General features: G+C 30.0%; 3 protein-coding genes across 4 annotated transcripts; 2 read left to right on the forward strand and 1 right to left on the reverse strand.

Moving 5' to 3' along the window:
- The first annotated feature begins 3,759 nt into the window (after positions 1-3,759).
- On the forward strand, positions 3,760-5,835 carry LOC107407651 (uncharacterized). Its single transcript, XM_016014959.4, has 2 exons — positions 3,760-4,648; positions 4,905-5,835. Exons 1-2 carry the CDS (start codon positions 4,035-4,037, stop codon positions 5,620-5,622), a joined length of 1,332 nt encoding a protein of 443 aa, XP_015870445.1. The 5' UTR covers positions 3,760-4,034; the 3' UTR covers positions 5,623-5,835.
- A 1,367-nt stretch (positions 5,836-7,202) lies between these two features.
- Positions 7,203-11,059, forward strand: LOC107407889 (ergosterol biosynthetic protein 28). Its single transcript, XM_016015225.4, has 3 exons — positions 7,203-7,419; positions 8,804-9,010; positions 10,778-11,059. The coding sequence occupies exons 1-3, from the start codon at positions 7,305-7,307 to the stop codon at positions 10,846-10,848; spliced, it is 393 nt and encodes a 130-aa protein (XP_015870711.3). The 5' UTR covers positions 7,203-7,304; the 3' UTR covers positions 10,849-11,059.
- Positions 11,060-12,264: 1,205 nt separating this feature from the next.
- On the reverse strand, positions 12,265-15,308 carry LOC107407900 (uncharacterized). 2 transcript variants are annotated; one of them, XM_048480353.2, is made up of 2 exons: positions 15,154-15,308; positions 12,265-14,266 (listed from the first exon to the last, which is right to left on the reverse strand). In XM_048480353.2, exon 2 carries the CDS (start codon positions 14,194-14,196, stop codon positions 12,604-12,606), a length of 1,593 nt encoding a protein of 530 aa, XP_048336310.2. In that variant the 5' UTR covers positions 14,197-14,266; positions 15,154-15,308; the 3' UTR covers positions 12,265-12,603. The 2 variants fall into 2 exon arrangements, with proteins under 2 accessions (XP_048336310.2, XP_048336311.2); XM_048480354.2 differs by lacking the exon at positions 15,154-15,308 and adding an exon at positions 14,911-14,935.
- Between the last annotated feature and the right edge of the window lie 11,228 nt (positions 15,309-26,536).

Genomic DNA, 26,536 nt, shown 5'->3' on the forward strand with positions numbered 1-26,536 from the left:
ACTCCCCATAAACCGACAAAATGCCTCTCAAGTGTAAAAATAATTACTTCTTCTGCTATTTCTCCCCACATGAATCCCAGTACAATTTATTTTAAAATAATAAATATTAATCGAGTTGATTTAATTATGTCTTGACTCTTTCCACTGCAAATCTAATATAAAAAAAAAAAAAAAAAACAAACTATTAAGAATAGCCCATTAAATTAACAGTTAGTATATGAATTTTATTTGTACTCCACTGTTAATGATGAATAGTATTTTTCAAATGCGAAGGATCTGTTTTTAAAATAATTTGGAAACAAAAATTATTTCTAAAACAAAATCAAAACATTTGGAAAGTAAAACAGAAAAATTATTCCCAAAATAAAATCAAAATGTTTGGTTAGTAATTTTTATAAACAGCTTTTAGAAAACAAACCTAAAAAAACAAAATTTAGAGAACAATAAAATGAAATTTTTTATTTGTTTTAGAAATAATGAAATGAAATATGCATTGCTTTAGATACCATTGAAGTTTTAATATATATATATATACATATATATATATATATATTTTTCCTACGAGAAGTTTTAAAATTTTTACACTTCGCTCCTTCGAGTAATGAATTAGTTTTATTGTATCTTGAAGCTTGTAAATGATGCATTGTCAGTCAAAAACTTACATACGTGGAATTAGAAATGATAATTCATGTTAATGGGTTATACTTATTTAATATTTGTGTGGATCGGATTAAACTGTTCAGCCCATTTAAAATAAAGTAATATTATTATTATTATTATTATATTAGTTTTTACATTATAATATATTAAAATTTATATTTTTTATTAATTTATTTTAAAATTTTATATATTAATTTAATTATTCATGTCACTTAATGTTGATTTTGAATTGACTAAACAAGTCGTTTTCGAAATTGTCACCCTTATATTGAATTTTTTAATGCTATATTATATTAATAACAATAGAATTATCATTTTGATTTATCTCCAACAAGAAGGGTAAATTCTCTTCTTGTATAGTGCACAGGCATTTTAACTGTTGAAAAATTGAGATGGGAAGATTTTGAACTAATATACCGACTACAAATATCAAAATATAATCATATTAATTTAGTAAAATAATAAAATATACAAATCTTAAAATTATGAGCATTGTGTGTGTGTGTGTGTTTTTTTTATTGGCTAAGCAAAAGGATTTTTTTATTTAAAATAAATAAACTAAGAGTCTTCGGATGCTGCTTCCTCGCTGGCAACGATTTGTACGTGCGTATTGTGATCCAGCTCAAAGCCTCTTCTAAGCCATCGGGGCATTTGCTTTGCTCCCCCACGCATGTCACTTTTTTTGCGTTTATTCAAATTGGAGAATTGTTTGTCTGCTTCTCTACCCACCCGTGGGTTTCAAATTATGAACCCCACTCAACATTTCTTCCATAACATTTCAAGTTAGGTATCTCACCACCACTTCCTCTTGTTTTACTCACCAACTTATTGCACACCATCCAAAGATAGCACTGTTTATTCCTCATAAAGTCCATCCCTATGATTCTATCATTAAATATGAGTTTTAACATTTTTTATTTTTTATTTTTATCATGTTTGTAGCTTTTTCATTTTTTTTTTTAGCAAATTGACTTTATAATAATTTTTGAAATAATGTGAAAAAAAAATCTTAGCTTTGTATTACTATTATTAATTAAAAGAAAATTGTTGTTTGGTAATTTTCATGCTATTCCATATGTGAAATTCTAAATTCAAATCATCTAATGTTAAAAAAAAATTATATAGTAAAAATGATGTTTTATTTATTTTATTTGAATATAAATTAAATATTATAGATAAGTAAATTTTTAAAAAGATAAATGGAACTTAACGCAAATTAATTAAAAATAAGAACACTTAAATTTCTTTATTATTTGGATAATAAGAACACTTGAATTTTTTCATTATCTGGATAAATACTTTGGTTCCCATCATTATCTATTTTTCGTATTCTTAAAAACCACATAGATACTCTAATTTTCTTTCAAATTATGGTTTAAGAGGTAACATATGAAAATAAAATCAGGTGCATCCTATTCTTTTTCATTTTTTACATGTAAATTCTAAAAGTGCAAAAAATAAAATACTAATAAAAAAAAAGTGAGAGTTTAAAACTGATAAAAATAAAATCCACTGTTTTATAACGTAGAGAACTAGAGTTTGAATTCATTTATTTCAAATTTAAAAAAATTATAAAAAATATAATATATATATATATATCAATAAATTTTACTTTCATTTACTCTCATAGTGAAATTCATAATGGTTGACCAAAATGAAAAATGAAGATGGTAATGAGCGTTTGATGCTTAATCAAGAAAAAAAAAATTCCTAAAAAAATGGAAAATATAAAAGGCAATGAGCATCAGATTAGCGCAATAAGATAGAGATCATATAGACATCATGTCGTTGGCAAATTCATCAACAAGTTGATAGAATATTATTACCAAAAAAGGAAAATAAAATGTTGATTAAACACTTGTGTGTTCTCCAATTGACAAAACCACTAATACACCATTTTGTATTCTTCTCAACTACTCAAACTCAATGCATGCACCGAGTTTATCTTAAACGTTTGACCTAATTATTTCCCTTTTTTTTATTTTTTATTCCCTTGTTTTTGGTTTGGTACTCTGGAATTTGCATTTTTTGGCAAATAGATGCAAAACTAAAAATTTTACCCAAAAAAACAAAATAATTTTTCTCGAATATTTCTAAATTTTTCTGTATTTGATGTTTTAGTTCCGAAATTAAATTTATCTTTTAATATAAAAGCCTTCCATCTATATAAGTAGTGCGATTTAAAGACAAATGCAATGGAAATTACACGAGACTTGTAATATGAATATTTTGGTGGAAATTAATAGAAAATCAAACGTAGAGATTTTCATTATTTTTGTGGTTTGATGTTGGCTATTAAAAGAATATCTAAATATACTGAATATGAGTATCAAGAAGTATATACTTTATATATATATATATGTATGTATATATTTACTTGTTTAATTTCATTAGTATTAAAAAAATAAAAAAAATTCATTAGTTTAAAATGTCATCATTATTAATATAAAACAAAAATAAGGAACACAATGCTACCCAATTACCGCCAGACACTAATCATGTATCGAATTATGACTAATATGCAATTTGCATGCAATTATTTATTTATTCCATTGATCTTAACAAATAAGAATAAAATTATGAATAATGTAACTAATATCTTAGCTTCTTTATCAGTTAGGTTGACTAATGATTATACAATTTCACTTACTTTTATAGGTAAGTTTCTTTTAATTTTCAACAACTAAAAAAACACTTATAAAACAGTAATCAAAGTAAATAAAAGTGAAATGTCATTATTTTAAAAATTAAAAAATTAATATAGTAAGTATAAAATAAGTGAACTATTAAAAATAACACGTGTAAACATCTCAGATAAACTTCTTGGTATTTTAGCTTATTCTAAATATTATTATCAATAAAATTACAAAACAATAATCAAAATCAATAAAAATAAAATTATTATCCATATTAGTAAAAATATTTGAGTCGAAACTCAAAAGAAGAAAAAGACAGAGAATAAAAAAAAAAAATAATAATAATAATAAACAAAAAGGAAAAAAACAGAAAGAGAGAGAGAGAGAGAGTGCGCGCTCACACATAGCTGTGTGAGGTCGGCCCCATCAAAATAGTGCTCATATCCGAAATGACCCAGCTGGAATACAGCCTGTTGCACCCTGCCGTATCCCAATCTGCTACTTTTATCCTTCTTTTCACTCTTCTCTTCCTTCTGCTTCCTCTTCTTCAATGGCTACTGATCTTTCTCTTTCATTTGCTTTCTTGTATGAATTTTCCCATTCGATTTTCTGATCTTCAAAAATCCTACTGGTGTAGACTCAGAGAGTGAGAGAGAGAGAGAGAGAGAAAGAGAGAGATCGAAAACACCCATTTATTTATTTTTTCCCATTGACCCTCTCTTGCTTTAACCAAAACCCATGGATCCGTGCCCTTTTGTGCGGATCCTCATTGGAGACTTGGCCCTCAAGTTTCCAATCGCTTCCAAACCCTCATTCTCCGGCATACACCCGTCGTCTTCTCCATGTTTCTGTAAGATAAAGCTCAAGAACTTTCCGGCACAGTTAGCGACTATACCTCTGATCCCAATAGATAGCAGGAGTGGTACTAGTACGGATACAAGCTCTCATACCCTCGCCGCTTGTTTCAATTTGAACAAGACCCATATTGAAAAGCTCGCCGGGAAACAAACCTGTTTGAAGATTTCGGTTTTCACGGGTCGGAGAGGGACGACTTGCGGGTTCAACGCTGCGAGGTTGCTTGGGAGGGTTATGGTTCCGTTGGATCTGAGTTCGGCGGAGACTAGGCCGGCTTTTGTTTTTCAGAATGGATGGGTTGGTATCGGAGAGAACAAGAAGGGTTCGTCGGCACAGTTACATTTGAATGTTCGTGCTGAGCCCGATCCTAGATTCGTATTCCAGTTTGATGGGGAACCTGAGTGTAGTCCACAGGTTTTTCAGGTTCAAGGGAATGTTAAACAGCCGGTTTTCACTTGCAAGTTTGGTTTCAGAAACAACAGCGATCTGAAATCCAGGTTGGTTTTCGAATTTTTTTTTTTCCCCTTTAATGCGGTTTTTTCTTTAACTTATTTGGTTGCCAAGAAAATTGAAAAGAAAAATAGGCAAGAACATCTTTGTTGTGGGTTATGACGGTTTCGTTTTGTTACTACTTCTTAAAACCCTCTCAAAATACTTTTGCTCCAAGAATTCAAATTTAAGTATTTATTTTTCCCATAAAAATAATAAAATTTTCTCGGCGCTAATATTTCCCACCACTGTACTTTTTTCCAGGTCAATGTCCGAGCCGAGCACTCCAAGAAATTGGATACCTTCACTGCGAACCCAGAAGGACCACTGCACAAAAGAGCGAAAGGGATGGTCCATAACCATTCATGACCTCTCCGGCTCACCTGTAGCCGTCGCATCAATGGTGACTCCCTTCGTCGCCTCCCCAGGCTCACATCTCGTCAGCCGGTCGAACCCAGGGGCTTGGCTCATTCTCCGACCGGGCGAAGGCACATGGAAGCCATGGGGTCGCCTCGAGGCGTGGCGAGAGCGCGGCGGCTCCGACTCAGTCGGCTACAAATTCGAGCTGCTGAGTGATACGGCGGCTTCGACCACCCTAGCTAACTCCGTCGTCAGCGCCACCAGCGGCGGGAAGTTCGTCATCGACGTGACGAGCAATGTGTCTCCGGTGAACAGCCCGCACAGCAGCTGCGACTTCGGAGGCGGGATGGGCTCGGTGAGCGGGTCGAGGTCCGGATCAGGATCCGGGTCGGATTTCGGGTTCGGAATCCCGGCCCATTATTCGTACAGAGGGTTTGTGATGTCGTCGACGGTGGAAGGGGTTGGGAAATGCAGTAAGCCGGAGGTGGAGGTGGGTGTGCAGCACGTGACGTGCGCAGAAGACGCTGCCGCTTTCGTGGCTTTGGCGGCAGCCATGGATCTGAGCATGGATGCTTGCAGGTTGTTTTCTCAGAAGCTACCCAAGGAATTGAGGCAGTGGTAGAGGAGGGTTGTCGTTTGGTGTGGTTGCTTTGTCGTTTTGGAAATTGGATTCTTTTTTTTTTTTTTTTTTTTCTTTTTGCTGATAATTACTGACAGCAAATTTTTAGCTGCATTTTTTTTTATTATTTTTTTGAGAGAGGTGACACTGTACAGTGAGGAATGACTAAGCAGGGAATTTGTTTTTATTAATTCGATATTTCTTGTGATTTGTGTACTTTTTTTTTTTTGAAATAGAGGACATGTACATATATGTTTGATTTTTTTAATATGCCGAGCTGGAATTTGCTGCTAGAGAATCCTATGATAGTGGAATATGTAAAAAATCAATGGATCTTGTGCCAAACTTTTTTATTATACAATTTGCAATCTTAAGCAATATAAGGAAAAAAATGCATTTTTAAAAGTATGTTGAGAGATTTTTGCCGTTTTATCATGGTCTCCGAATATAATTTTTTTTTTTTTTTGGTTCTTTATTATTGTTACTTTTCGTTTTTCAAATGTTAAAAAACTTTTTCGGTTATATTGTGGAAATGTAATTCAAAAAAAATAAAAATTATGGAAATGTATTTCCACAAAATTTTTTTTTTTTGAAAATATATATTTTAAAATTGTTTAAATAAAGTTTTATTAGAGAGAAATAGTACCCCGCCACGTAGAATATGAAAGTTTTATTAGAGAGAAATAGTACCTTGCCACGTAGATTATGCTCTTTTACTCTTTTCTCTTTTTCGTTTGTTTGGCACTATATATATATATATATATATATTGGTAATCTGTGTCGTATGGTCCTTACATTACTCTTAACATCATACCGACTGTTACCCAAGTGATTTTATAAACTAAATTCTGCTTCCATTCAAAAATAATAAATTTAACATAAAGTAAATTACTATTTTTTTTTTGTCCGTTTATCTCGCAACTAATTAAATTTAAATTATAAACTGTTGAATTAAAATAAGGGTCCATAATAATTTAAGTATCTCAATGTTCATTTGTCACACTAATTAATCGAGATTTAACATAGATGGCTAAATACATCCATATTTTCTTTTCTTAAAAATGATATATAATTTTTTTTTTTTGGGTCATCTAAATTGTTAAGTTGATAATCCACTACTTTTAAATGATGATTTTTCAATTAGATCAATCGAACTAAAAAATACAATCACTTAAAATCTCGTATTTTAATAAATTTTAAATTTATGTATGAATAAAATTATATTAAAAATACCAACTAATTTATCAAGATCTTTACCAAATGATAAATATCCTTATATTATTAATTTATATATTAAAATTTCAATTAATAAAATAAAAATATATTACCTTGCTATGCCATCTTACTAAATAAATAAATAAATATATCTATATATATATATTTTAATGAAAATCTTAATAAATACCTTTAGCAAACTAGTTGGTGGTTTTAATATTACTCTTACAAATATAGTTACAAATTTTTTTTTTATCATAAATAAAGTTACAATTTAAAAGTAAATTTTAAAAAACGGGCTATCTAATTAGAAAACATTAAAAAATATATCAATAAAAAATTAAATTTAAAGGAATTTTGTTAAAAGAACAGTGTCTAGTGTGCAGTCCTAGGAAAAAGCTAAGCAGTTCAAACGAAAAAATTGGGAGCCTTGGAAGATCCGCACTGGGGATCTTTTCGGCTCTCTAAAAATGAAGGCATTGAGTTGGTGGTTGATGCTAGTAGGTTCACTTCGCCTGGCATCGGTATGGTTCGGTTTCTTCGACATTTGGGCTCTTCGTCTAGCCGTCTTCTCCAAATCCTCCAGTACTTCATTCTAATCCTCTTTCTCTTTTTTGATCTAAATTATTATTGTTTTTATGTTCTTTGCATTTCTATCTATCATTTGGCTTACTTTCAGTTCGGTTTTTGAATTGGGTTTTCCATCTGCCACCTGTTAGTATGCGTTGTTTTTTTTTTTTTTTGGGGAAAAAAAATGATTGAGCTTCGGTATGAATTTGCTTGTTGGTAATAAATCTATGAAAATTGGGAGTTAGGCAATTTGTCTTTGGATTAAGCTCCATGACTTTTAAAGTTTTTTAGGTGAAGATTCAGAAAAAGCTCACCTATTTTTTGTACCACATTACTGGGCAGGTTTAAGATTTTTGGAATTATGGTTTAATTTTTTGTTTTCGAAAAGCATTTTCATCTTTATAGTCTTGGGTTCTTGTCCTAGTTCTGTTTTGGCCAACCTTGTAAGACTTACTTGCCAGATCAAATATTCATGAGTTAGAAAGAGGAAATCTCTTCATGTGTGTGTGTTGTAGCTCAATCTAGTTTTTTCCTCTACCAGGGAACATAATGATTTGGGGTTGGAAAGATGACAGGGTTTTATAGAAAATATGAGTAGATTTGAGTTACAATTTGTTTTTACTATACCCTCTGAGGTGTATAGGGGAAGGGAGGTTGGGTTAAAGATGTTTGAATGTGTATTCTTAATTATGGCTAAATTTAAAATACAAAATGAATAATTGGGCCGCAAAACCTTGGATGACAAAATGATTTTCTCCTTTTTCTGTGCCTTGTGATGAAGTAATTATTGTTGTGGTCTACTTTCAAGGCTTTGGGTTCTTGCATTTACTGTATTACAATGATTTGAACGGTTTTTCCCCTTTTCTGCAGTTGAACAACTTGTTTGGAGTATGCCATGATTAATTGGAAAGTCTTATAATAGTTATAGGTTATAACATAATCATCATCTAGATTCAAAAACCTGTGAGAAAGAGAATTTTAAGAGAATGTGGTTGGGGTCTGCATGATTTACTGAAGACAATTGCTAGGTCAGGTTTTGAGTTTTTTACTGTTGTCAAAATTTCAAAACAACATATTGTTATGCATAGGTGTATTAATTGGTTCTATGTTGATGACGAAAATAACCAACAAAAGATGAATGAAGCTTTGTATGTACAAATGCCAAAACTGTTGAGCTTCACTTTTAATTAAAGCTTCCTTGCATGCATAACGATATAAAAATATATACTGATGACCACTCCTCTCTTTACCTTTTTAATAATGTCAATTAATTTTTTAGCTTATAAGATTATTTTGGCATGCTTATGAGGTTGAGCCACAATTTCTATTTTTCTGTTCTTTCTTGACTTTTGCTTACTTAATCTTTCCTTGTTTTCCATTATATTCAAATTCTCAACAGTGACTGAAGTTCATGGAAGAACATTTGGTGTCTGGACTCTTCTGACTTGCACACTCTGCTTTCTCTGTGCATTTAACCTTGAAAACAAGCCGCTATACCTGGCTACCTTTTTATCCTTTGTCTATGCACTTGGTCATTTCTTGACTGAGTACCTTGTATATCAAACAATGGCTATTGCGAATCTCTCAACTGTCAGCTTTTTTGCAGGTATTAAATTGCTTGATCTGATTGTGGTTGCTAGTTTCTATGCCTTATTGCTCTGGGTTTCTTTCTTTTTTTTTTTATTTTTTATTTTTTTTTGTTTTTCAATTATTATTATTATTATAATAAGGAAAATTTTATATTTATTTTGAAAATGGATATATACTCTCTTCCATGTAATACGGTGTTCTTGAACCCATTAACATCATTAACGCTTAAAGTTGCAAAACTTTTGAACGTGGATTTGCACCAACTTTGGAGCATTATGGTAGCAGAGTAAATGATATCTAATATTTGTGCTGCATCCACCGTTTGAGAAAAACATGAGCAATCAAAACTGGTATAAAATGATATCTTTTGGAAAGAAGCAGTTTTATCCAGATATAAATCTTATAAATAGGGAATTTTAAGTAAAGTGGAAAGAATAGGATGCTTATGTTATTCTTAGATAGAAAACCAGTCGGAGATCTATTGTTGTTTAACAAAAAAGCCTTTTAGGAACAGTAAAACCATTTGTATCTTAGGGTTCATCTGGGAGTGATTCTTAGAAATCACTTAAAGTGATATTTTAAGAATCACCTAATTGGTCCTTCTTCTAGAATCATCAAATAGGTGATTTTCCAAGAACAAAGTCACTAAAAGGTGATTTCACATTTTGTTGTCAAACACTTTATGAAGCGCTTTTATCCCTTTGGAAATAATTTTAACCATTTTAAAATCACTCCCAAATGGGAGGTGGAAATACCAGGGATCTTAGTTCTGCACTTGTCTGGTGCCCAACACATCTATCTTGCACGGGAGAAGTACAATGAGCAGGAAGGCCATTGGTCCATTAGTCATCATGTTGAATACATTGTTAAATTGCCTTTGTTTGCAAACTTAAAATAATTAGTCAAATTTCAATGATGGTAATTACTTTAAATCCTACTATGCTACTTAAGAACTATCATGAAGGTGGTGATGGTGGTGGACGTGGTAGTAAATGGTGGTAACTGATAATCAAGTGGCTTACAATGTTGATGATGGAGGCTGTTATTTGGTGGTGGTGGTTTAGTTCTGGTGGAAATGGTTAACTGTAATTTTAGTTTTGGTGTGGTGACTGGTATGGTGGCAATTGATATCAGGTTTGGTGATGTTTGTGCCATAATTAGTGGTGATGGCGGAAGTGGTGCCAGTGGCAAAAGCAATTGTCATAATGATGGTCCAATAGTGCCTGCCTGTTAAGTGTCTGGTGTTGTTATTTGGTTGCAACAATTGCAATGCTAGAGATAGAGATGGTTATGGGGGTAATAATTGGAATTTGCATATACGAGTTGCTGAACAGAAAAATCCGCATTGGATTTTTAAATATCAAAGGTTAAGTCTCAAAACCTAACCTTTCAATATATTTAATTGCTATTGATATTACAAAACCTTCACTGTAAATAGAAAAGAAATCAATTATTCAAGGAAATCCAGCCTTCCAATTTGAAGCAAAAGAAGAGATCCCTATCGATGTTAATTATGTTATGAGATGTCAAAAACTTTTTATGAAGTTGGTAGCTAAATGCTTTTGGTTTTATTTTATTTTTTTTTAATTTTATTTTTCCCCTTGATCCTTCTTGTGTAGAGTGTGTTGTATGCATGCTGCAAGACAAGCGAGCTCTTTGAGGCCCTGCCCCCCTTCCCTAAATTTAATTTTCCTTTTCTGGTGTTGTGGACGTATTTGTTTTCTTATCATGGTTAACTGGTTTTGAATCACGTTGAATAATAAAGTCCTTTTGATTTGATCAGGCACATCGATACTGTGGATGTTGTTGCAGTGGAATGCACATCAATCTCAAACTGCCTTGAAAGGAGAATGAAGTATTTGACAGTCTCTGTAATTCTTTTTGTTGACAATCTAGACCAAGCTTTCTTCCCTTCCCTACCATTCTTATAAAGCTTGTCTTGGTAACTGGAACTGTGTTTCTCATATATTCTTATTTTGTAATTTTATTCAAAGTTTTCTGTAACATTTATTTTGTAACTCAGCATATTTGATCAAAGGTGTTTTATTCCTTGTTTATTCGGCTAGTTCGGTTTTGTGTTGACATGAAAATGAAATCAATAAGGTTTCATAATGTTGATTCCTGAAGTTTTGCTCAACCTTTCTGGGTGTGTATTCCTCTCAAAATGCTTAGCTCTACAAACTCACTACTGAAGGACTATCGTGAAGTTGTGAAAAACTTGTAATATCTCTGGTAGCCTTTCAAGTGTGATTGTTTTAAAATTGGCTGGAAACCATTGTTATAAATACATTGTTCGGCTACATCTAATTGTTCTCTTACTACGCAGTTTGGTGATATTCAAGTTCAGAAATAACAAGCTTTCTATGTTTTCTAGGAAGACCAAACATTGTTTCTCAGTTTGCATATTGAGCTTGTCCAAGTCATTCTCATGCAAGAGCTCTTTCGAGTTGCTTGAACGTGCAGGGCTTATTCGGAGGCAAGCTTAAAGCCGTGTAGAACATGATGAACTGTGGTTAAGCATGAGAGTACCCCCCGTTTGACATGTTAGACATGTTGTGCTGTATTGGACTGTAGTGGACTATTTAAAGTTTTACCAGATAAAACTTAAATAGTCCAGTCCAATTTGGTGAGGCCGAACTCATCAAACACATTCTATGGTGGGATAATCAATTGTAATTTTTAAGTGAAATACAGATCCAATGGTATCAAAGTATAGAGACAAACAATAAATCGTTGAGAGAGCTTTTGTAATTTCATTTAACTAGAAATTCACCAAAAAATAAAAAATCATTAAACTACAATCCATATTCAAATGAATAAAACCTCACACACTATTATGTTTGGAATTTACTTAAAAGTTAAAACCACCATATTTGCATAGAAATAACTTTGACAAGATTTGGCATATAGAAATTATGAACCATGACAGAGTAAAGAGCGTTTGGAGTGAGGAAAAAAATCTCCTTTTGAAGGGGGGAAAAATAAAAAGATAAAAGAACAGGAAAAACTGCATAATCCACATCTTTTTTTAATAAATATAAACAAAACCCGATAATTGTCAACTATAATCACGTCAGACAGCCATTTATTTGCAAGTGTTCTGTCTCAAACTAAAGATTCCGCTTTCTTAGCGTCTGAAAATTGAAATACTCGCCATTTGCCATTGCAACAAGGTGTTGACGAGCATTTGAAATAAGAAAACAAAACGTGCATTTTACCTTCCTTAAACAATATCGTAGTTCACTTTGCAATTAACATAAAATGTACTGGTACGAGAAGTCAAAAATTTTGCTCACAAAACATACATCACATAGTTGTGTTACTTTTTTCCAGTACAAATAAACATCAAAGATTGATGAAAAGAGCAAAGTACAAATGAAAGCAAAAATCAGTATATAGTGAGAAGTTGAAATTAGTGTTACAGATTAAACCCACTAACACTGATACTATTTAACTAGCCTAGATTTTACCTGCTAAGTTGATTTCTTTGGCCACTGAACAATAACTTTCACACACTTCAGCAAAAACCTTTTACGCTTTGTGCATCAAGATAGGGTTAAATATGAGAACCTGAAAGTGCTCGAAAGAACTGAAAAACATGTATAATCATCATTCTGCCGCAGCCTCTTCACTCTCATCCCCTTCTGTTCTTATCTCTGGCAAAGTACCCAGGTCGGTGCGAACTTCTTTCTCATCTTGGGAAATATGGGTATCGGAAGAATCAATGGGATCATGTTGAATTGAATCCTCTGTCCCATTTGTGGAGTCCGAACTCTCATCTGTTCCGTCAGATTCACTTCCATTTTCTGATTTCTCATTCTGAGTGGCATCTGTATTCCCCTTCATGACTGAAAGCCTATAACCCTCCTCCACTCCAGCTGTTCCATCAGAGCTTGAAATCTTTCCTGAAACATCATCATCAGGCTTTAGCTTATTAGATGAATCCAAGAATTGTCCAGAGGCCACACTTGCATTATCCACTCCAGTGGAAATTGTGGAATTAATGCTAGATTGGTTGTCCTCGGAAGCTACGCTAGAGTTATTGGTCCCTCCCAGTAACAAGGTGTCTGAATTCTTGCTCTCCCCTGTAGTTGTACCATCTATAGTTACATTTTGAGGATGATCTGAATAAGATACAGAGTCTGTTTCATTCTGCGGAGAGGAGCCAGACATTTGGCTGCCGTCTTCTGTTACGTTCTGGCTCACTTCTACAGTCACTACCGTTGAGCCATTGGTAGCTTTTTCACCAACCTGGAATGAGTTATTGCCTCCTTCCTGTTGACCATCAGACTGCAATGTTGATACAACTTGGCCATCCACATTTTTGGTTGAACTATTATCAGCCTTCTGTTCACCAGCAATAACGATCAAAGTGCCATTACCATCAGTTCCACCTTCTCTCACCATTAATCCTGATTCTTTTTCATGCCCATTAATCTCCTCAGCGTTACGAGATTTGTTCTGTAATTCAAGATTATTTGTTTCTGCGCCCTCATTTGAGTTTTCTGAACTTACATGCTCAGTTTCAGTGCTTATAATTTGGGCATCATGAGCATCATGGGTCACAGCACTGGATGCATCATCAGCCTTGTAATGTTCCTCTCGTGCCTCATGAGTATTTCGAGAACTTCCATCACTATCCTGATCCTCAGATGAATTCTCATCCTCTACTTGAGTTTCTTTATCTTCACTCTCCTTTTCATCGTCTTCTCTCTCTTTCTCTTCATCTATAAAATCCTCATCATGATCACCTTCCCCCTCTTTTCTCTCTTGCTCATTTTCGTCTATCTCATCATCACCACCTCCTCTTCCATCCTCTTCTATTTCCTCATTCTTGTTTTCTTCTTCCTCTTGTTCTTCCACTTCATGCTTGTTTTGTTCTTCTTCTTGCTCTTCGTCTTCATGCTTTTCTTCTTCCTCTACTGATATTTCTTCTTCATCTTCTTCCACGTGCTTTTCAATTTTAGTAGTTATCTCATCAGGATGAAGGTCCTTCCTTCCAAGTTTGATAATCCCATCATCACCCAACTTTCTGTTCGAGGTATTTGCATCATTCTTATCAAATTCCTTCTTCTTATCATGGGAATGCTTGACCTGGTAGATTAACCAGAAGCAAACCCCAAGCAGGAGACAAATCTGCAGGACATGCTTCACCCTAAAGCCTTTGGATCTGTTATTTCGACTAGGTAACCGCTTAAACATGATGGATTATTGCTCAAATCTCCTACCCTTATCCTGACTTCTCTATATGTAAATAGCAAGTATAATAAGCCTGTCCAAAATCCAAAATATAACATTTGTTAACTTGACATATTACTTGAAGCATTAAAAATGTCTAATTTTACTCCAGAAAAATCTATAATCTAACTAAACTCTATGAATGCTCCAATTTTAATACGAATAACCTTAGACATAAAAAAACCAACTTAATTTAAAGTGTACATAAACAATATATATACTTCAATTATATTTGATTCTGAAGGTAACCAACTTAATTCAAAGTGTATATCAACAATATCGATATTTTAATTACATTTGAATCTGAAAGTGACCTACAAGGAAGGTTTATACTCCTTTCGCTAGCACAAGAAAATTCTAGCATTCCATAATCCTTTAATTTCCCACAGGCTCAAGAGCACCACCCAAAGAAAAAATTAGACAAAAAACCAAAAATAAGCAGAACAAAGTTCAATTTCATAGAAAATTGCACTAGAGAGAACAACCCAGAATTGGAAATCCAACCAAAACAAGTGGAAGAATGAACTTCCCATGTAAAACCCCAAAAGATCAGAAGTAAAGCCACAAAAAGAGAGAGAAAAAAAAAAAAGCCCTAGAATCGAAACCACACTATCTACCAAAAAGATAAGAAAAGATCAGACCCACGACACGTTAAAAACAGTAATCCCATCTACTTACATTCACAATCGAAACCCATTTCCAATAAAGCAGATTTCAAGTACCAAAACTACTCAGCGGACACTATCAAGCACAGAAAACAATCATATCTCACCCAAAAAAAAAAACAAATTAGTGCATCAGACGAAGTGTAAATTGAGTTTGAGTAGTGAGAGGTTTCAGGTAAAAAGCCCTTTGCAGAAGCGATGATGAAAACAAGGGTAAGGAAGCCATAGACGAGCAAAAGGGAGAAGAAGAAAGTACCTGGAGAAGCAAGCGATAGGAGTCAAAGCCCAGTAAAAAGTACAATCCAGGGCTCAAACTCAGACACTTATTTATGTACTATATATATACTTGTGGTTTTTATGGGTTTGGATATGAGAGACAGAGGACAAACCGAGCACGTATTTCTTTTATTTTTATTTTTTATTATTCTTTTTTTCTGGACGATTTCTTTTATTTTATTTGCTACCGAATTAAGTAGGAAATGGTCGGATCCATCACCAACATGAAGCTAAAGAACCTATTTTGTCCTAATGGTTGCTTCCTTTTTTCGTGGTTAAGACTCTATACATTGGCTTTAAAAGATGCTTTATGCTGTATTTATTAATATTCCATATATATATATATATATAATTTTAATATGATAATAAATTTATAAAAATAAAATATAAAAAAAATTATTCATAATTCTCGGATTAAAAATATCATATAAATCTAACCGTCATAAATATTTTTATACATAGAAAATATCCAATAATTCTATTTGTCATGTCTGTAAGCATTAGTAGCAGCTCTTAGGTTAATGGGATTGTACCAGTAAGAATAGTATTATCTGCCAAAAAAGAAAAAAGAAAAAAAAAGCATACATAATTGGATAAAAACTAAAAAGTATTTTCATGAAAATTACAAAAAAGGATAGGCTATCCCATTTTGACAAGCACTAATAAGATTTGATGAACAATATTTAAGGGGAAACAAAGATGACTCAATCACAGCATATGGTGACTGGGAATAAGGAAAAGGAGAGGATTGAAGTTCTGCACCTGCTGTATTTTTGTCATAATTAATTTGATTTAGACAGGTTGGAATTAGGTGCATTGATGAAGATTGTTTCCCAATAAATTAGTGTGCCTTTAATTGTTTTCCTTTTTAAAAAAAAAAAATAATTTCATTAAATTTATATATATTACAATTTGTTATAATTACACTTTAATAACTTCCGAAATCATATTATTTGGTTCAAAGGGCTATGCATTTTTTTTTTTTTGACATTCTAATAAATCCTATTTTAAAAATTATTACAAACTGGTTCTTAAAGTTAATAAAATTTATTAAAAAATTGCATTTGCCCTGTAATTTTTTTTATACATTTTTCCAATTAAATTCAGTGAAATATATTATTAAACTAAAAAAATTTTAAATCAAAATAAAATTTAAAAATGCACCATTTAATCTAACCAAACAGTACAAATGTATTTTTTTTTAATTTTACTTTATAAAAATTACTTGATCATTTTTTCATAGGTCTTTTTATTTTATTTTATTTTGAATCTCTATAATATGCATATATTATTATTTTTATTTTTTGGAAAAATATATTTTTATTTTTAATACTTTACTAATTTAATAAAAGAATAATGGTTCTCTCTTAAATAAATTTATTAAATTTTAAATTTCTTCCCGAAATTTTAGGATAAAAAAACGTAATAAACTTTGGTAAAAACTTAAAATTTTATAAACTTTTTTAAGAGATAATATTATTCTTTTTTTTTTTGGGGTCAAAAAGATAACTGTTAATCTTTTATTAAAGTATTAAAATATACAAATACATTTTTTAAAAAAATGAAAATAATAATATGAACATATTATAGAGATTCAAAAAAAATTAAAAAAAAATAAAGACCTATAAAAAAGTGATCAATTAGTTCATATAATATAATGTAATTTGCTTTCGGAAAGTAAAAATTTTATTAAAAAATACATATTTTATATAAAAAAAATACGTATATGTTTTTTGGTTGGATTAAAAGGTGAGGTTTTATATTTTATTTTGGTTTTCCCTTTTTTTTTTTTTTTTTAGTTTACTAATCTATTTTATTGAATTCAATTGGTAAAAAAAAATAAAAAAAATAAAAAAAATTACGAAGTACTAAAGTACAATTTTTGAACGGTTTGTAAAATTGAAAGTATCAGAGTGTATAAAAATTTTTACAGCCCCTCAACAAAATAATATAATTTTAGAAGAAACTAAAGTGTAATTATCCCTCACTTTTTATTTTTTATTTTAAATATATGTTCATTTGGATTGTCTCAATCGCGCCAGAGATTAAATGCTTTACAATTTTATTCACACTGTTTGGGGTTCTCTTTATTTTGGTTGTTTGTGTAAGAGTTGGAAAGAAAATTCAAAAGTTGGGTAACTAAAATTATTTGTTAACAGATAAAGGTTTGGATACTCTCTTTCATTTTATTTGTAAATTTATTTATTTGTTTATTTATTTTTATGCTTTTTTGAAAGGGTAAATGTTGTTATTCTATTATCAATTCGATGTGTCCTTGAGAGGGATAGAGCAATGTAGTTGTGATGGATGCTAACAAGGGCCATTGTTTGTTTGTATATTTTTTTATTTTTTTTATAGATAAACTTATATTTTTTATTGAATAAAAAATATATCTTTATTGGGCTACTTTGAGAAATTTTGACATATTTGGAGTGGATATTTAAATTTCAAGTGGAAATTCTATGGTGAGGACGGTTCACATGAGCACCGCAGTATTAGTAACTATTTTTCATAGTATTAACGACGGTTTTTTAGAAAAACGTCACCAATACTATGAAAAACCGTCACCAATACTGTGATCTGCATGAGGACTGTCCGCATCATAAACAGACTGAAATTTCAAATACCTAACAAATTTTCTTAGGGATATTCACGAAGACCACTACTATTATATAGACAAATATCTATCAATTTATAATAAAAAATATGACATGACAAATGATTTGAATACTATTATGCTACAAATTATCTTCCAATTTTTTTAATAAAATATAGTAATGTAACAAATGACCTAGGTTAATATATCAATTAATATTTAAAATTAAAATACTAACTGGGAATGTGACGATTATTGTCACCTATCGCTTTACCATATTTTATTATAAATTAGAGGAAATTCACAAATAAATAAAATCTGAACTATAGATACTTGGTCTAAGTTTCTTTTTCTTTCTTTTTTTCTTTTTGAAAGAAAACTTTTCATTATTAAAGAGAGCAAATACATTAAAACAGCAAAATAAAGGAACACTACAAAAATTACTTATCCTCTGTATTAGCCTTATGTATAGTTTTTTGGTTTTTTATTTTTGCAAGATCTTTTGTGTAGTTAGTTGAGATACAAGGGGTATAAAAAATGTTCTGTCTTTTGAATGACCTGGGAATATATATAATAAGGTCCAAATTTATAAATTACAATTTAGAGGTAGATTTATTGTAGAAATGAAAATGCATAGTGAAAATTTATATAGTATATAATCCATAAGTACTATTAATTTTTTTTATGTAATTTACAATTTATTATTATTTTAAGGATTAATTGTACTTTTATACCTTCTATACAACCATAGCAATACTATAAGTCTCAATAAAGTTAGATGGTATTTATGTAATTTTTTATAATTCTTATGGCTTTTTATTAAGTATGTGGTGTTACTATTTCTTACTTGCTTTCCAATTAATTAGTACCGATTTTATAAATTTGCTCTCTAAAGTTATGGTTCTAATGGGTAGATATGGTTTTTAGGTAATTTTGTTTTGCTCGCTCTTCAATTGATTAATTTTGCTTTTACATATTTATCATTCATATTTGTAGTTATAAAATAAATGTAATTTAATTTTTAGATCTTTTTATTTAATCTAATCTTCTACATACATAGATATATATATATATATATATATATATATATGGATGCTTATGTTAAGGTTATTATTTATCAAGAAAGAATTCCTTAGTACTCTCAATCCTTTTCATTTTTGTGGTATTTCTCCTTTTCTCTTGCTTTCATTTTTATTTTGTAGTTTAGATTATCTTTTATATTATATTTTACTTCATATGCTTGAGTAGTATAGATATTAAAAGGTAGGATTAGACAAACTTTATAATAAAGTTTAAAGAATGTTGATGATTCAGATAAGATGTAATAATACAAATTAGCCAAATTATTACTGTATGAAGTATTATCAACATTAATGAGCCCAAAAAAAAAAAAAAAAAAAAAAAAAAAAGAGAACCACCAACAACTTTAAAGATATGAGAATTTTTGCTTAAATGATATTGAAGTTTTATTGATTAGTAAATATGAGAAAGTTAAAAGGATTGGAATTACTATCATATTTTTACATGATTTGAATAAATTTATATATATTTGTTTAAATTAATTTATTTGAATTCATTGATTTATATAAAAATCATTAATATATCTTTAAGTCACACTTATTAGTAACTTAGTAGTATCTATACAATTTTAATACTCAGTAAAAATATTTAAAATACAAAAAAAAACATGATATGTAAAAATTATCATACTGTTCACAAAATGGCACCGAATCCTATGCCAGTAAGACAATTCAATTGGAACAAACTTGTCATTCATACAAAAGGCAATAAACTTAGATAGTAAGCTATGGAAGATGCTATGAGTCTCAATTACTTGTACACTAAACAAATGGAGAACGATAAAGAAGGAAAAAATAAAAGAAATTTTGAAGTAAGCAACTTATGACCTAAATAGTTCAATTGGGGCAAAATTGTCATCTATACTAAGGGCTTGTTTGGTATGCAATATTGGATTGTATTGGTATAAATTGTATTGTATTGGATTGTGCTGGAATGTATTATATTATACTTATACTATGTTTGGTGCTTGATTGTATAAAGTAATACAGTGTTTGATATATCTTGGTATTGTACTGTATTATTTTTTATTATTTATTATTTCTTAAATTATTGGTCTTAAAAAAATAAACATTACAAAAATATCTTATATTTCTCTTTCCATATTATTTTCATTTTAGAAAAAATAAAAACAAAACTTTGAAAAAAATAAAAAATTACTAAATTGACAATTAAATAAAAACAAAAGTCTTTCCTCATATTTACTAAGTAATATCTCCAGTACATATTACATATCAAATAACATATCATTAGTTTAATATTTTCGTAACTATGCTCATGACTATTACTCCTACAATGCATCCAATAAGAAAGATTTTCCATCCACTCGAAGTATTTTCATAAATTGGGTGAGATTGATCATTCTCATTGAAGCATATATTTGAAGGAGTCTCTTTTGATGTTGAAGGTATAATATATACTCGTCCTGAGCTTTTTCAACTGAAGAATATGATTTATATATCCTTTGAATCCATTAACTTGTTCTTCACATTCAGGCTATGAGTGATAAATTCCCGTCCTTCAACCTTTAAAAATAACATAAACAGTTTCACGCGCCATATGCAATCTATAAATATAGAAAATAAAATAAAATTATATGTTACAATATAAATCAAATTAATATATATATATATATATATAGTTATAACAACACAACATAATAATATTCTACATAATTTTTTAAACATATGAGTTTAATCATAACACCAAACCACATATAATCAAATAAAAGTTAACACAATCAATACCAAAATCCAAAACACTCTAACAAATAATGTTTACATAATCTAAATTACAATTAAATAAAGTTTATAGAATGCAACCACAAAGCAATACAACAAAGTTAGTCATTCAAGCTTGATGAATCTCCTCTCAATTGGCGAAGTAACCTCCGTACAAATATCTCTCTAACTGGCCCATGAGTGGACCTAAACATAGGAGGATAATGAGGTTTCTGTACTATAACACCAAATACATCCAGTTGATCCTCAACAGATAGTCCCATATCTTTTAATTCATTAGAAATATCAGATAAATCTTCATGACCTTTCACGAGGGTATCTGCTATCACCTTCAATTGATCAATAGATTTGTCAAACATTTGCTGAAATGAAGCCAATAAAACGTCCTCTGCATTGTTACAATCCACTCTTTTTTTCTTTTTATGGGTTGAAGTAGCAGTTTCCCTATTTTGCACAGAAGTTGGAGAGCTCTCTTCTATGTCAATAGCATTTATGTTATTATCTTCTCTATTTACCTCTTCAACCATATCAATAGGAGTTAGTTGCCCTTCCAGTTATTGGCCAATCTATCAAATATAAGGAATTGTTTTCCTCTCCATTCTTCAGCATTTTTGTTATGCTACAACACAAGAAATTAAAATTAATTATATTGTTACACTCTAAATATTATATCAAATAAATTTATCTATAGCCTTAAGTTAAACCTTAACATAATCATCCCATGCCTCATCGCTATCCACCTCAACACATTTGAGCACATCATTCCATGCAACCACTTGTGTTAAGCATGTCAAAAACAATTCCATATTGTTTTTTCTAATGTCTCAATCTTGAACCGATATGAGGATTAGCTTTTATCCCCAAATTAGGAAATTATCCTTCCAAAGCCTTCTAAACATGGACCATTGTTCCAAATTTGAAAGATCTATTATCACATCGAAATCCAAATAGTACTACATCTTTAAGTATAGATAATAAAGCATTTTCTTTAGCCTTACTCCATGATCATCTTGATTTTGATTGACTACTTTGTCCCATCATTCCTATATATATATGTGTACATATATGCATATTAATAATTTTAAACACATTTACAACAAATTATATATAAGCAAATAAACAAGTACAAACATCAATTAGACTAATATACTTTAATAGCAAAAATATACATAATGTTAACATATCAAAACAATCCTTCTATTACTAGATATCAAATATTGAAATATAAGTTAATGGTGCCTATTCCCTCTCCACTCTTTATATATTTGACTTGCTAAGTTATTCTTCCAAGTTGACCATTCATTTGAAGATTCAATTGTACCAGTTGTGCCTAATCTTTCGCTTTCTTCATTTTCTAAATTTCTATCATTTATATTTGCTTTACTTTCCATTGGATCGGCAGACATTTCATCTCTAATAAGGTTATGTAACAAGCAACATGCAGTAATTATTTGGCATTGAGTTTTAATAAGGTAAAATGCTGGACTCCTTAAAATGCCCCATCGCATCTTAAGCAATCCAAAACATCTTTCTATAACATTCCTTGCTGAAGCATATTTCATATTAAAATACTCCATAGGATTAGTAGGTTGACCACCCTCTCTCCATTCCGATAAATGATATCAAGTTTCTTTATAAGGTGCAAGAAACTCCTCCCCATTTGTGTACCCACCATCAACAAGGTAATAATCTCCTATATTATGAAGAAAAACATTAGTTTCTGTATGTTTTTTTATTTTATTACTTAATCACTTATATTATACAAATCTTTATATACTTGTGGGGACTTTTAACCCATTCGGCCTAGTTACTGCATCCCGAAGTACTCTAGATTTAGAAGCAGAACCTTCCCACCACAGTAAAACAAAGATAAACTTCATGTCACAGGAGCAAACCCCTAGAACATTGGTTGCAATTTCTCCTTTTCTAGTTCGGTAACTTAGTTTATCATGTTTATACATATGAACCTTAATATAAGTTTCATGCAATGCACCCAAATAATTCTATGTAAATTATAAATAATTAGTATATAAACAACATAATGCAAATATGTTAAAAATTTTCTACACTTTTATTAGCTTCCCTTAAACCATCTCCATCTCTCATCGATACAATTTTTAGGAACTGGTTTTGGAATATAAAGTAATTTACTTTACAACTGTAATACACCATGTAATATAGAATTGAAATACCTACTAATTGTTTCTCATGATTTCTTAAATCTATTGCCAACTGTACGATTTTTTACATAGTGAGCAAGTTTATGTAAGACCATGCACACTTGCTCCTCTAAGGATCCTATACCATCTTTCTTTATCCTTCCATTACTACGAAGTAACTCACATAATATTCCAAAAGTTCTTCTATCCACTCGAAGTTGATTTATACATTCTAAATCACTATTGCCTATTATACTATCTAAATAACTCAATCTTGTCTCATGCCTAATAAAGCTTCGGTCTCTAAGTATATGATTATTATAATGCCTTTGTTTTCTCTTTAGTATCCACAATATTATCATCAACATTAAACTCATCATGTGTAAATGCCACACTCGTATGATTAGAAACGCAAATAATTTTTTTTGATCCATATCTATCCATAAGAAAAAGAAAGGTAAATTAATATTATATATTTCTATTAAACTAAAGGACAAAATTAAAGAAAATCATATATAAATCAATATTATTCATTTCTTCTCATTCATTTCTTCTCAACTAAAGGGTAAAACTAAAATAAATCATATATAAATCAATATTATATTCCCTTATATGTAAGAGTGCCAAACTTCTTTTCAACACATATATAAATTCAAATGGGGTATCACGTATTGAACACAAGGTCTATTGATAAGTAAGGTTTTGATATATACCATTTTAAATTATGACTATCGATCTAAAAAATTAGAGCTTATAAGAAATATAATTTTTTCAATATGTTTAACTTCTATATATGTAGGCTTTGAGTATATGTTTACATTCCTAAAATATGAACAAAAAGATAAACACTAAGAAAAGGTATAAGACCTAATATTTTAATTATAAACTCCTAACAGGCTATGGTAGACAAAAACAACTAGCCTACTTGCTGGCCCATTTCATCCAATATATCAAAAGAAAATAACTCACTACAATAGTAGCTACAGTAATTGGCCCACTTGCTGGCCCTTTGATTATTACCTACGAATTCTCAGGTTTCCGAGATTGACATCTATCAATATCTCTAACCAATATAATCTGTTTGAAAGCTAAAGCTTTACAAAATTTCCACTACCTATATTACTTTTTTCTTAGGCCTCATTGAAATTTGTTTTTTCATACTTTTATTTAAAGCTTGCTAATGGTTTTCCAAATGATGAAGCAAATAATAATATTCGAGGAAAAATAAATTAAATAATAAATTCAAGGAAAAAAACTAACAATATTTTAGGTTAAAATTGAGATTTTTTTTTTTTTTTGGGTTTCCATATATAGAGATAAATCAAGCTAGCTACTTAGATGTCTCTAGAGAAAAGAAGATATTAAAAAGTGTTCCAAGGGAGGAACAAACAGCAGAATAAGGAGTGCATCAAGAACCAAATTTATTAACCAAAGCAAATAGCACAAATATCGGATGATCAGTAATCTTTTCAACAATTACAAAAGGTAGTTATGCCTAATATTTAATCAAACATTAAATTATTGTTATATAATAAATACCACATCATTAAAAAATTAATTGTTAGTTATGCAATAATACTAATTTGCAGAGAACAAACAAATTAAAGATTCTTGAATGCCTTGTAACAAAAAGGACTTTAAGTATAAGTTTAGTCAACTAAGTGAGATAATAAAAAAATAAAAAATAACAATAATTTTTTTAAAAAATAAAATTATATTATAATAAAAATCAAAATTAAAGAGAAAATATTGTTTAAGTTTTACTGATTGGGGGTTTAAAAATAACTTGTTTTATTACTTATTTATAGGTGAGGACTTTCAAAACTTAATAAGGATATGAATATTATTTTGAATGGTGCATGCAAATTTTCTCCAATTCCTAAAATCTAGCATTATTCCAAATCAAAACTTTTTCCTTTATTATCTGAATCAATTTGAAAAATGATCATATGTGGTTACCACCCATTTTAATCTAAATATTATGAACCTAGCCTTATTTATGCCCTCATTCATCCCAGAAAAAAATTATTTGCCTTATTTGTCTTTTTTAGATTTATTTATTACATTCCAAAAAATAAAAGTAGGTTTATTCAGACTCTTTTAATTCCACAATCAATTCCTAAATTCATTATTACTATTTAAAAATTGTAATTTGAGTGTTTAGGAGAAAAAAATAAATATAATTTGGATGTTTTGGACCAACATGCCTTAAATAATTAGTTACCTTTATGTTTATTTTTTTTTCATATTTAAAAACCTAAATGCAATTAAATACAACCTAATTAGCAAGCATAATATTAACTGTACATAAATGGTATTTAATTAATGTTTATGAAGTAATTGAATTATTTTAATTTATTAATTGGAGAGTGTTTGTCCATAATTTATAATTCTAATTTTTACTTGGTTAAGAGTTCGTTTTTAAAGTCCTGGGATTAATAATATTCGTTTTAAAGGAGGAAATTTTCAAATTTTAAATTTTAACATTTCAATAGCATAATTGTAATAATATGTACAATTTGACATTTGAATAGCCTTCTATTGAAAATTGACCTCTTTAAATTAATGGGTTATTTATCAATGGCAAAAATATCCATAAATAATTCATGTGAGCTAAATTTTTAAATTTTTGATTTTAAAATTTAAAGTTTAAAGGGCCTTATATCGAAAATTTAAAGTTTTAAATTAATGGATATTTAATATGGACAATTAATTTCATAATTTATAAAAATAAAAAATTTATATAGATCAACACTTTCAAATTTTAAAATTTAAAATTTAAAATTATTGATTAACTGATTTATGCGTATGTAATGTTAACATCGTGTACAAAGTAATTTATTTGATGAGTTGTATGATATAGTTTAGGATGATGTTTATGTAATTTTTCCATAATTTATTAATATTTTACTTTCTTATATGAAAAGTGTTTTTCATAAATTTTTCACTTCGTTAAGAAGATACGTTTTAAAAAAGTAATGAGATATCTACATAAATGATAATTAATTAATATTTAGGAAGTAATTTTACATAATATTAAACAAATAAATTAATATTATATATATTTTTTGTGCTTTTGAAGGGAAATTAAATAAATCTAATAATGACATGTGGAAAATTTTTTTATTGATGATCTTATTTTTATATATAATGTGGATAACTTTTCAAGGCAAATTGGAGGAACTTTGTAATCAAGGTCTTGGAAGCTCTAATTTATATTATTTTATTTTTTCAAAATATTAGATGAGAGATTAGATCCCATTCGCTATAGTTTATATTTATGCTTTTTCAGAAGTATGGTTTGAAGAAGATATTCCTCATTGTTTTAGTTAAAAATGCTTTTAAAGATTTAAAGTATTTTTTAAAAATTATCCAAAAACACTTAAGAGCTTATACAATTTAAGATCTTGATGAGAATCTGCCCGTGTCCACATAACCGACTACCCACTGAGGTGCTAATCTAATACGGATAAAGTCTGGGCCGATCACTAGGCCTCAAGCTAAGAGATTTAAGGACAACTCGGCTGCCTTTATACAGGAAGTTATCAATTCTCAAAAGGGCTTATCAATACCCCAAGATACAAAGTTTGTTTTAAGCATCTAAGTGGTGGAAGCCGATACGAATCTAGATAGCTGTTTTCGTGTAAACATGGACTCCGGGTGGTATAGAATGGATCCAACACTTTATGGATTCAGTGAATATCATTAAGAGGTTATGGAATCAAGCCAAAGAAGAATCAAAAGCAACCACAATGGGCATTTGCACATAGAGGGAATAGATGGCTGGTT

This window comes from Ziziphus jujuba, chromosome 9 (assembly GCF_031755915.1).
Source record: "Ziziphus jujuba cultivar Dongzao chromosome 9, ASM3175591v1".
NCBI classification, from domain to species: domain Eukaryota; kingdom Viridiplantae; phylum Streptophyta; class Magnoliopsida; order Rosales; family Rhamnaceae; genus Ziziphus; species Ziziphus jujuba.

What these genes read in the sequence shown, in the direction of transcription:
- LOC107407889 (XM_016015225.4), top strand. Translation starts at nt 7,305, where the DNA reads ATGAAGGCATTGAGTTGGTGGTTGATGCTAGTAGGTTCACTTCGCCTG. An exon ending in CGTCTTCTCCAAATCCTCCA is followed by an intron (nt 7,420 to 8,803) that starts GTACTTCATTCT and finishes AATTCTCAACAG; the next exon opens with TGACTGAAGTTCATGGAAGA. An exon ending in AACTGTCAGCTTTTTTGCAG is followed by an intron (nt 9,011 to 10,777) that starts GTATTAAATTGC and finishes TGATTTGATCAG; the next exon opens with GCACATCGATACTGTGGATG.
- LOC107407651 (XM_016014959.4), top strand. Translation starts at nt 4,035, where the DNA reads ATGGATCCGTGCCCTTTTGTGCGGATCCTCATTGGAGACTTGGCCCTC. An exon ending in AACAGCGATCTGAAATCCAG is followed by an intron (nt 4,649 to 4,904) that starts GTTGGTTTTCGA and finishes ACTTTTTTCCAG; the next exon opens with GTCAATGTCCGAGCCGAGCA.
- LOC107407900 (XM_048480353.2), bottom strand. Translation starts at nt 14,196, where the DNA reads ATGTTTAAGCGGTTACCTAGTCGAAATAACAGATCCAAAGGCTTTAGG.